The 12,516-nt window shown below is 47.5% G+C and overlaps 1 protein-coding gene across 3 annotated transcripts in view; it reads right to left on the bottom strand.

Moving 5' to 3' along the window:
* Positions 1-3,272: 3,272 nt before the first annotated feature.
* Positions 3,273-12,516, bottom strand: part of mgat3b (beta-1,4-mannosyl-glycoprotein 4-beta-N-acetylglucosaminyltransferase b) — a 49,470-nt gene continuing 40,226 nt past the window's right edge. For all 3 annotated transcript variants that reach the window (XM_076083029.1, XM_076083028.1, XM_076083027.1), the window contains exon 5: positions 3,273-12,457. In XM_076083029.1, the coding sequence (XP_075939144.1) occupies positions 11,960-12,457 (498 nt within the window). In that variant the 3' untranslated portion in view covers positions 3,273-11,959. The remainder of the gene's footprint in view (positions 12,458-12,516) is intronic.

Genomic DNA, 12,516 nt, shown 5'->3' with positions numbered 1-12,516 from the left:
ACACACACACACACACACACACACACACACACACACACACACACAGCACCATGCAATACAGGAGCAATACCCCCGTTGAGCCTGAGGCCTTCTGCAATCTCTTCTCGCTCTGCAGCAGCTATCTGGAGTTTCCCGTCTGCAGGAGGTTTACTTGCGATTATTTTCATTAATGCTGACTCACGGGGCCTCCGGCTCTCACCAGACGCATTTTCATTTTTTTTCGGGCGACATTTCTGTTCAATCTGTTCGTAAACTAAAGTCAAACTAAACTTGGTTTGCGTAAAAGCTGTCAATCAAACCCTGGTGCGGAAACAGCAGAGCTTCTCCTCTCTGCTGGAGACCAGGACGTGTTGCTGGACCCACTGGAGGGAAGGGAGGCACAGGAGAACCAGAACCAGGACTGAGAGGGTCAGACTGTCAGACCCTGCTGCAGTAACATGAGAGGTTTCCTAAAGGGAGTCTGGTGCTCAGAGACACTACCACTTTAGTCCACAGGGGGCGACAGAGTCAACACAAAATGAAAGTTCTTCGTAGTAACTTTTAAATAAAAACGATATAAATTTGAACATTTGGGGTCATGACACTTTGGATTGTTAATTATCTTCTTGTGATTACTTGGTGTTGCAGACAGTGTTCACTGTGTCTCGTGCATTGTGTTGCTGTATTTTAGCTGAGAACAGAATCACGATGTAACCAGAATGCTCCACGCTGCTCCTCTCTGATCTCACATCATCCTCCCTTCTGTTTCCTTGTTTCCTCCTTTATAATTCCATTTGTGCACCACGTCCCATTTAATTCTCTCTCTGTGTTCCCCGTACAACGCTCTGTGTTCCCCGTACATCGCTCTGTGTTCCCCGTACATTGCTCAGGGTTCCCCATACATCGCTCTGTGTTCCCCGTACATCGCTCTGTGTTCTCCGTACATTGCTCAGGGTTCCCCATACATCGCTCTGTGTTCCCCATACATCGCTCTATGTTCCCCGTACATCGCTCTGTGTTCCCCGTACATCGCTCTATGTTCCCCGTACATCGCTCTGTGTTCCCCGTACATCGCTCTGTGTTCCCTGTAATTCTGGAGAAAAGCTTTTTAATTGAACGGTCATTATCCGCTGAGACGGCGGCGCGAGTCATCAACGATTAGGAACGACACAAAGAGGATATTAGAGGTGATGAGATTAGCTTAATTGTTTGCTGTCGACTGGAAACCAACTGGTGTCTGAAGACTAACAGTGATGCAGAGCTCACGAGGACGGACCTGAAGAGTTAATCACGTTCATCCTTCGTTTGCTCTCTTAGAGTTACAAATTAATAATCCGTGACTTGACTAAATATCTACTGAAACAGACTCTTTAAGTCATGACTCAAATGTTAAATATGCACCTCTGTTGCTTTCTGCAATTATTCAAGTGGTACCTGCGGAGCAACTTGCTGCCAGCGAAAGCAACCCCGCTGAACACTTCATGATGAGTTAAACAGGCTTTAAATAAAAGTAAATGTGCATGAGAAGTCTTCTCTGAAAGCACTGGAAACCTTACAGCGATAAAGGAACAATAGAGTGAGGACTACACACCTCTGATCATGTGCTGGAACTTAAACCAGAAGGATTCTGGGTAATATTCGGTGTTTGAAGGCAGCAGGAGCTGCAGGACTGAAGGAAATGTGCGTTTAATCATGAACTTATAGATTTAGTAATCCGGTCTTTCAGTTGCTTTTCCCTTTCAGGGTTTAAAGATGTGTTGAAGAGAAACACAACAAACATTCTACATAATGAGCTTACAAACACACGGAAGGATGAGACACTAAAGTGTGCAGTTTGTGTCAGAAACTCTCTTCTGCTGAGGGAACGACAGACAAAGAGCCGAATAAATAGCCGATGAGAGGAGGACGTTAACGAGGTGACAGGTGAAAACAATCAGGACGAGACACGAGGACAGGAAGTGAAGCAGAAAGGTGAGGATACCAAAATAAAACAGGAAATAAGGACAAAAAAATGGGAACAACAAAAACCTCAGAGCAAAGCGAGACATGACATCTTCACACACACACGGGTACATGCATCCTCAGCACTGTATGCATTGCATCTATTCATGTATCTATTCATGTATCTATTCATGTGAATTCTTGAGGATTCTTAGATATAAAATGAACTAGCTTTGTAAATGACCAGAAAACCTTTTTATTTTAAATAAATGTGAAGCCATTTGTCAGTTCCTCTGCGGTCCACTAGATGGCGCTCTGAGGCCCAACAGTGGCCCACGGACCAGTGGTTGAGAACAGCTGCTCTCACTTCATCCACAACTAAACTACTGGTGAGTAGTTTATGAGGAACCTCAGCCTTTAACGGGACAAACATTCACCAGTTCATCCGTTTAATGACATCTGCTGGTCTTTCACCGCTACTGAGCAGAAACACGCTTCATCTAAAGGAACCAGAGTTAAACAGAATATTTAAAGTGTCCGGATCCAACAGGAAACATGAAGTTAGGCTGAAGCAACATCAGAGAACAAATAAAAAACAAAGAGCGGGCGATGGAGCAGCAGAGACACTGCAGCGCTTTAGACTGGGAACACCAGGACACGGGGACACTGGGCCCAGGTGTTCCCAGTTGGTCCTGATGATCCCATCACCAGGTGTCTGGAAAACATGACACATGACAGAGGAAAGCAGCTTCATCACAACATTCATACATCACTGTTTACACCTGTGTGTATCTTGTAATAACGTTAATCTTACAAATCTTATAAATGTTATATAGATGTGTCTTCAGACCCTTTTGTTGGTGCCTCATTGTCTCCACATTCCTGTGTGTGTGTGTGTGTGTGTGTGTGTGTGTGTGCCCCGTCACCCTGGTCCTCTGTGGCCGATCTGGCTCTTAAACTGGACATTAACTGGATGTGTAGCCATAAAGTCGCTCCACCTCCTCCTCTCTCCTCATCCTCATCCTCCTATTTTTTTGTTATTTTGTGTGAACAAGACCAACATGGGGGGGAGGGCATTCTCTCTGTCACTTATATAATATATATATATTATATATAATATGTATATATTATATATAATATATATATATTATATATAATATATACACTTACGTCTTAGAATGTTCTCCTCCTGATAAAGGACCTCCTGACTGTCAGCGTGCAGCGTGCTGGTTGTAGATGAACCAGTGTTCCCAGTGAAGCGTCCTAACGAGCTGTAATGAGTGACGTGTGCAGCGGTGCTGCCCTCTAGTGACACCACCAAGTACTGCAGTCAGGACACGACACAGCTCGGATAAAATTTTAAAATTAATTTATTATACGTCTTTGTCATAGAACTCATTACTTTTTGTTCATGGTTAACATACAGCCATTCATATAGAGAACACATGAGTTGTTTTTTATTCATCATTTTCAATTAACTTAGAAATGTACACTCTTCTTTGTGACCCCACAGAGGAGAAAAATATCCGGTTTTCAAAAGTTTATTTTCTCATTTGTTTCTTTTTTTCCCCTGAGGGAAAAGGCCCTCCTCCTCTTCCTCCTCCTCTTCCTCTCATTTGGATGATTGGATGTCGAGGCAAGGGAACACCTGAACACACTGGCACAATGATGAACACAGGCGGAGGGCTGATGCATTCTGGGAGCTGAACACCGAGCCACTAAACAACACACACACTCTCTCTCTCACACACACACACACACACTCTCTCCGGCACACCAATTACAGAGACCCATTAAAACATTTCAAAATAAAAGCACAGAATAATAATAAATGACCCCCCACAAAAAACAAGAAAAAACAAAGCCCAAACAATGATATAAAAAATAAAACTATGCGACCATATACAATCATTATCAGTGCATGTGGACTGAGGGAGGCAGGGGATACAGGTTGTGTTATTGTTCAATGTCACAATATGTAATAAGCTCAGATGTATAAAAATGATTTCTTTGCTTTTCTGGGTTTTTCGAGGCTTCGTCGGGCGGGGGGGTTTGTGTTTCTGTGTTTCTCTATTAGTGGACAAAGATAGAGCAGAACAACAGACAGAACCAGAACAGAACCCGTCTGCTAATCGCTCCAGTCTCATTTAGGTTTCATCCAACAGAAACACACATTTCATCACCTCGTTCGCTCACATTGTAAACCGTGTTATTATTATTTTCATCACAGCAAAGTCTGCGTAAAGAATGGAGGGCTGAATCTGGCAACGTGGCGGGAGGATTGGACGGATTTGGACCTGGCAACCGGCCCTGTTGGTTAATTGGCTGCAGACCGCACGCTTGGCCCCTGGGGGACATGAGACCGGGTGCCAGTCATCTGCCGATGTGTGTGTGTGTGTGTGTGTGTGTGTGTGTGTGTATCCAAACAATATGCTGTCTTCTGTTTGTTTGTCCTTTTTTTTCAAGGACAAGATGGACGGAAGGTGGGAGGAGTGCTTGTGTATGTGAGAGGACAAGCAGGACGCCTCCTAGTGGTCACTGTGAGGACAAGCCAGTGTGTGTGTGTGTGTGTGGACGAGGCTCATCTAAGCAGCAGCTATCAAATCCTTCGCTAAGCCCCGCCCCTCTAACGCGTGGCACGGTTTCAGGCTGGTTTGGTGGAAACGTTGTGTAATAGAGACACTCGTTCCCCGGAGATATACGTTCATAAAACACACAAATCAGATCATATTTCTTCTGGGAGTACAGTTAGTGACAGTGTGGGCTCCATGGTGACGTAGCTCTGACAGCGTAGCAGTGGGAGGGGGGCGGGGCTTAGCCAGGGGTCAATAAACCAGGAAGTCACACCGTCTTCACACCAGAACAATGGAACCCTGTTTCTGTTCCAAGTCTGTGGAGGAACAACACGTTGTTTGTGGGTTTTCAGGTTGCAGACGGACAACAAGTTGTGAAGTAGAGAAGTCAAACTGATCCAGTGAGTTTGTTTTGTTTAACGATCCACTCTATGAAACCCGTTGTGTGATCTGTTACGTGTTCACGAGTCTCTGGCTTATTTTGTGCTGCTGCTAAACGAAGCCGTCAACACAACACAACAAATCATAACCCTGTTTAAGATACAATACATCGCCCGGCTAGCTAACAGTTACGTCTTTCATCAAAACTAAAAATAAACAAACAGATATATATCCCCACATTCATATACACATATGTATATATATGTGTATATATATATATATATATGTGTACGCATTAAAAAAACAAAACACAACCCTCCAATAAGGTGCAACTCATAGTTTAACAGACAGACGTACTGTCTGCATCGCATCATGCAACTTAAATAAAAAGCTTTTTTTCCAAAAGATTATCGTCGTTTTTGTTTGTTTTTTCTTTTTCAGTTTGGAGGAAAAAAACAAAACCAAACAAAGAAACAGAAGATCGGTGATAAAAGAAACAACACAATAAAAAAAAAGCACCAAAGCAGAAGCATCCAGCCGTCAGACAGAGAGCACGAAACAAGAGATGATTATTCTCTGCATCCCGGGTTCCTCTCGGCTCGAGGGCTCCGGCCCAAACCGGCTCTGAGCGACGACAAAATAATGGCTTTTTATTTTGGTCACACAATGACGAGCCTTCATAGCACACGGAGCGGATACAGTACTCTGACTGTTTCACCGGCAGAGGACACGGCCATAACCCGACCACACACACACACACATACAGTGCAGCCTCTGTCTGTGTGTGTGTGTGTGTGTGTGTGTGTGCTGTTGTTATATGCATTCGCAAAATCCATGTGTGAAGGAAACTGAGTTATGAACAGAAACAATATTCAAATAAAGAAAACCGCCCTTGTGAATGAAGTGGCAACGTGATGCGATTAAAAGGTTAAACGGTAAATATGATGTCATAACACAACACAGCAAACAAGATGGCCGCCACAGTGTGAAGTCTCCTTTACGGCATCGAAGGAGGTAAATGATCTGTGGAGTGGAGACAGTGCTCTCACACACACACACACACACACACACACACACCGCCTTATAAAGACATTAGATATCAAGCTGCCAAGTGGATGACGTTCCAATTAAAAATAAAAGTACAAAAAAACAAAGTTAAATAGTAAAACAGAGCCACAAAAAAAAAGTGTTTCTCAAACTTCCACCAAAAACAATATTAAAACAGAAGGAAAGACACAAAACTTCATGCAAAAAGTGCAAAAATAAAACCGACCAATAGAGACCGTCAGTGGTTACCAGTCCCTCCCTCTTTATCCCCCCCCCCCCCCCCCCCTCCGCCTCCCCCCCCCTCCCTTTTTCTTTACGCCGCCATCGTCTCGCTCTCTGCCTTCGGCTCGGCAGCTGAGTTCAGGTTGCAGGTATAGACTCAAGTTACGAAGCAGAACGCACACCCGCACACCCACCCACCCACCCACACGCACGCACGCACGCACGCACGCACGCACGCACACACACACACACACACACACACACACACACACACACACACACACACACACGCGCACACGCGCACACACACACACACACACACCACGTGGGACAGAGTATGTGGACACCTGAACAGGACGCCCGTGTGTGATTGTTTACCACCAGATGGATGGAGCTCGGCTGCAGGGGATTTCCTCCCATTGAGCCACAAGAGCGTTCGTTAAATCATCTCAAAGGTGGTGTTGAGGTTCTCCCACGTCTCTGTGCACCTTACTTTGGCCACGTCGGCATTGTAGGAAGAGGAAAACGTTGCCACAAAGATATAAAATATGACTAAAGGACTTGAAAACGTATGTTCGCCATCGACTTCCTACAGTGAGCGACGGGACCCTCCGTGAACACCATTTTCTGCCAACGTGGGGCAGTTTTTGGGGAATGTGCTCATTCGCTCTCTTACCAGGAGTTAGCTGAGCTTATTGATACCACTCCTGTGTCTGCATGCTAGGTATGATATCGGCTAACTTAGCTTAGCATAAAGCAATGCTAAGAGCCTGATCAGACACGACGTGTTTCAGCAGCCTTGTAATTGTTTTCAACCGGAGTGAAGCGTTTGGCGCCGTGCTGTCTTGCTGTCCACATACAGCAAGCAACCGTGGAGGCAACCGTACAGCCAATCATCGGACCACATGTCCACCACATGACTTCTGTTCACGGCCTCTGGCCTGTTTGAGTTTTGTCTTTGTGAAGGTGAACCGGACGAGTTGGAGATTTCTCCAATGCTGATAAACGCCATGAATGAAATTCACCTCTATTGTCAAAGGGCGACACATCTCTGAGAGTCTGTGCAGCGGGATGTTTCAGCACCAGAGGGAAGTGTTTCATAACCGGCCCTTAAGATAATAGTATTTCTATGTTTGAGTGCAACGCTCGTGGTTAGCAACACCCGGCACTTTCCCATCGGCGGTGACACATCGTTGCAGCTGTCGGACTTAATGCGATCGCTCCGCTCGTGGAATGCGAATGCTTTCCGTCGTTTCCACGAAGAGGAACAACAACACGTTTGCAGCCAAGACGACCGCAGCAACACGGGAGGCGTGTGCTGGTTCCCATTCCTAAAATATCCTCCGAGAAGCGTTGAAGTGTTCGAACACACGAGATGAGGCGTCACAACTCCGACCGAGGAAGACCGAGGAAGTACACCTGGCACTTTGTTTCTCCGTATATCATTCAAAAGGCTTCAGAACATTCCAGAACCGCTCAGCAGCAAAACCCAACGACAGAAACAGAAAGGACTTCAACAACAAAGTCAGAAAGGGACCCGAGTAAAGTGACCCACACACACACACACACACACACACACACACACACACACACACACACACACACACACATCCTTGATTTCCCGCCTGCATGCCGCTAATGTTTCTTGGAAAAGATCACTCGGTGGAAGCCACAGGGCTGGAGGGGGGGGGGGGGGGGGGGGGGGAAGCATGTAAGCCCCGTAGACAGGCAGCCACTCTGCTAGCAAAACAACAGATGGGGGGGGGGGGGGGGGGGGGCAATCGTGGATCGTGGTGGTGGGTGCAACACACATCTGTACAGGATACACACACACGTGCTGCACGCTGCAGACATGTGCTGATGGTTAGTGTGTGTGCTGAAACTAATAACGAGGGTTTAACAGATCTTCTAGATCTTCACAGAGCCGGCACACATTTCTAAAATACTGATCAGTCTACTTTCTTTCTCTTCGTGTCTCACGAGTCCCTCAACTTTCAACTTTATAGAAGTGCAACACTAAATCACAGGCGTGTCCCTTTATGCATGGAAGTACAGAAATGTGCAAAAATGAACCGAATAAATCATTTATGCAGAGAAAATATGCATAAATGATGATGAACTAAATACTGAAGTGAACTGTAGCAGACGAGCTGCATTCAGTACAAAGTGAATCCGTTTCCCTTTTGCTAATAATCAATAACTGAAAGGTAATAAAGGCATCGGAGAGAAACGATGACCGAATTCAAAGCCGAAGAATCGTATCTTTGGAGAGCGTTTGATGCTAAAGTATTGAAAACAAAGTGAATCATGAAGCTGCGACGTCCTCGAGCTGTGTTGTGGTTAAAAAGGCTGCAGCCAGTTTCATTTCCCACTGCTTTATTGATTTTATGAACGATGACGACAGACATGACAGCAGGCGCCGAGCCAGAGCTGCGATCAGTCAGACGGTCACACCCACACACACACACACACACACACACACACACACACACACACACACACATATACATAACAATCTGCCAAAGTGTCCTTGAGCAAGACACGGCCCCTCTGACTCCGGTACGTCCACCTCGTTCTCCTGCGGGATGATGAGCTGCTCCCGTCATCCAAAACGCTTTCCACTGCTCGCTGCGACGAGTTCGTCAAATCGATGAAAAACACTCAAACTGTATAAAGAAGTTATTCTACCGAACGCGACGACGGGTTCCGTGGTTTCTTTGGGTGATTTTTCCTCCCATCGGCTTCTATGCAACCAGAGGAGTCGCCCCCTGGTGGTCACTAGAGAGAATGCAGGTTTTAGAGCACCAAATTCAACACCCAATAAAGCAGGTTAAACGATTCAAACTAAAATGGTCCACGACCATCCATTTTGAATAACTCCCTGAATCAACATCTCTAAAGTAAATCCACTCTGATAACTCTGTTGCTTTCTTCCCTCTAAAGTGCAGCACCCGTGTTATCAGTCGCCATCAATCAGCAGCTTTTTAAAAAGGCAGTAAATCGAATTAAGAAGCACAAACAATAAATACTCCAGCATCGTTCTCGTCTCCTCGGTCGGCTGATGTCAAGTCCTATTTACAGCTCGTCTCTCTGCAGCCTCTCTGGGGTTCTTGGATCAGGAGTTTGGCTCTCAGCGCCGACACCAAACCCCCAACAGCTGCTGCCGCAGACCGCGCTGCCGTCGGACCCGACGCAACCGCCAAGCGGCCTGTCGGCTAATCTGCTTTCCCCCAAAAACCTGTGAGCTCACAGCCAGCCTGACAGACAGATGTGCTGCAATCTCAGCTTGGTTACCCATGCGGTGGTCGAGGCTTCCGTGGTACGCGGTGCAGAGGGACTAAATGGTGAATGAGGAGGTCGAGCTCAAGGACGCTTTGAGGATAAAACTGCATTGTTTGGCTACATCAAACTTCTGCCTTCAGGATTTAAACTATTCTCAGAACGCTGTTCATTCCTCTCGAGGCACTGCTCGCTGTGATGCTGAGGTACACGATAAGCGTGGAGCCCAGACAGGCGTTGAGAGAAGCAGATGGTGGATGCAGTCAATCTGCAATTAAAAGAAAAGTAGACGCGTCTGCCGTTTTATTTTACTTCTACTCGTCCGTCTGCTGCAATGTTCGTCTGCCTACTTCACTGATCTCTGGCATCGTTCCTCATGCTGCTGTGATTCCTTCGCCCCCGGACAAGAACGCTAAACGCTGGCGTGTCCCCGGCCCACGCGAGACGCCCACATAAGGGGGGGGGGGGGGGCAATCCAGCCACATCGACAGCCCGTCCACGGCACTCGAGCCCTACATGTTCAGATAACAGGGTCTGTGGGCACGAGGGGAGGATGAATATATCCCTATTACTGAAACGACACATTCTCGTGAGGATTAAGAGGAAGTAGAAACACACCCAAAGATGGAGTGTGAGAGTGTGTGTGTGTGTGTGTGTGTGTGTGTGTGTGTGTGTGTGTGGGATGTGTAGAGAATAATCTAAATTTAAAGCTGTATTTGTGTTTTGTTTCACTTCACGCTGGACGTGTTGAATTTGGTGCAATTTTATTAAAATTTGAAGAAAATAAAGAAGCGGCGCAGCAGAGGGGGCGGAGCTTCAGGGCCGCTGCTTATTGATTGCGGTTCACTTGTGGACATACTGATGAGCTGTGAGCAGAAGGAACCCAACGGGCTGGATGGTTTGGGGTCAGATAGTGACTTTGAGTCTTGTGAGTGTTTCTCTCTCTGACGGAGATGAACTCACTAAAAGCGTGTTGCTCGGCTCAAACGACGTTAAGAATCCTGATTGTTGATTTCAGTGTCCGAATGTTGAAGAAGATATGTGGCTTGTAAGAAGCGGGTCTAATATTTTACTGTGGTGACTATGGAGCGGAAGAATCGCTCGTAATCTGTGTTCACGTTCGCTCCTCCCATTGGAGCTAAAGGGGCGGGGCCATGGAGAAACCATGTGAACATACTGACGTTACAACCGAACACTTCTTCAGCTCCCTGGACTCAGCGAGCGATGAGCGTCTCTGAACGAGCACTAAAGAAACCACTGCAATGCAGGGAGACGACCTCCGGCTCGTGAATGAGGATTCAGAGGAAACCGACACCAAAACAAAAGGAAAACACTCGGCGGCGAGAAAAAGAGAAAGAAAGACTGTGAGTGGGCGACTGACAGCCGAGGAGACCCACGGTCGACGGCGACCTCGTTTGAACGCTGCCGCTCCTCTCGCCTGATGTGAACCCTCCCACTCATCCCGACGCCGGCACCGTCTCTCACACACACTTCAGTTTCCAAGGAAACAAAACTCATCTCAGCTGCCCGGACGAACGAACTGAAGAGATCTTTCTTCGGTCTCGATTGTTCTTTGTCGGACAAAAAAAACCAAAACCGGCGAGTCTCATCCGTCTCGGATTGGCATGATTTATGTGCGTGAGCTCTGAGACACACACACACACACACACACTCATCCCTGCAACAACTCGTGCGTCAGCAGACACTGTGGGACACCGGGAACGTCGAGGGAGTCTCCTTTTTCTTTTTATCACCGCTCCCCGTCCTCCCTCATTACTCTCCTTTCTCTCCCGCCTTCTGTCTCTCTTGCACTGTTTCCCATCTCCTCCTCCGCCGACCTCCCCTGGCGATCCCCCCCCCCCCATTGAAGCAATGCAATTATGACACAAAGACAGGCCGCACACAAACACAGAGAGGCGGGGCTGAAGGTGCAGTGTGAGTACATGAATGAGCGGAGACATGTCGTTTGGCAGTGGGTTTAACAGGGTTTACACTTTTCTACTGAGACCCAAGAATATCTGAATATGTGTCTGTTTCTGGAAGGAGGTCACCAAGCATGACAGGAAGACAGGAAGAGATTGGGAACGCCAGCCGGTCCCGAAAACTTTAGTAAACACAGACAGAAAAAGAAAGAAACCACGCCTCCTCGCCTCCACGCGGCTGTGAAACATCGCTCTCTTTACCTCCGAGCTGCCCCTTTCTCTCAGAAAGTCGGCTCGGCTGGAGAAAGAGAGGAGAGGGGCGAGGGTGGCGAAAAAGAGAGACAGCTAGGCTCCTCCCCCAAAAAGGGAGGAGTGAGGAAATCTATGATTTTGTTTCTCCAGTGGTTGTATCCTCTCCACGATCTCTCCGTAAATCCATAGTGGATGACAGTGTTCCCTTTTTTTGACCCCAAAATAACGATTTTTCAGTTCCTGCAACATCAGTGCTGCCTGGTGGAGATACAAGTGGCATCGCTCCAACGAGAGATGTAGTTCAGTACCGCTCAGTGCTGAGGCCTCCCTCGGTCCTGCTAGTTAAGTCTCCTAGCTGACCTCCTAGCCCTCACTCAGTCTGGACCCTTTGTTGTAAGGGTTCTCCAGGAGGTACCGGTATCTGTCGTAGTGCTCCAGCATGTACTTGGGGGCGTACATGTGCTCTTTGGGTTCCACAGGGGGGTATTCCTGCATGGAGCCGTCAAACCAGCCCCCCGTCCGGATCAGGTCGCGGATGTAGTTGAGGTCGCGCTTGTCCTCGTAGTCGCCCCACCGCGGGAAGTCCCCGTTCTGAGCCGACACCAGCTTGAAGTAGATCCCGGTGGGCGTGAAGCACCAGGAGCAGTGCCACCCGGCGAAGTGGAAGGGGCTCCCCACCGACCACTGCACCAGGATGTGGCCCGTGTCATTCTCGTACTTGCGGAAACCCGGCATGGTGTAGTACTCGCGGCGGCGGAGCTTGATGCCGTCGCCGTCATAGACGCCGCGGAGCATCCCCACCGTGCAGCCCGACACCACCTCCAGAGAGCCGAACTGCTTCCAGAAGAACCCGTACAGGGACTGGACGCAGGGGAGAGAGAAGAAGAACAGAATCAGTAACTAAAACATTACAAAGAAAA

Source organism: Anarhichas minor, unplaced genomic scaffold, assembly GCF_050575085.1.
Source record: "Anarhichas minor isolate MPS153535 unplaced genomic scaffold, ASM5057508v1 ptg000114l, whole genome shotgun sequence".
Taxonomy (NCBI): Eukaryota; Metazoa; Chordata; class Actinopteri; order Perciformes; family Anarhichadidae; genus Anarhichas; species Anarhichas minor.
The sequence above is the reverse complement of the archived record's forward strand: the minus strand, read 5'-3'. Positions and strand labels throughout refer to the sequence as shown.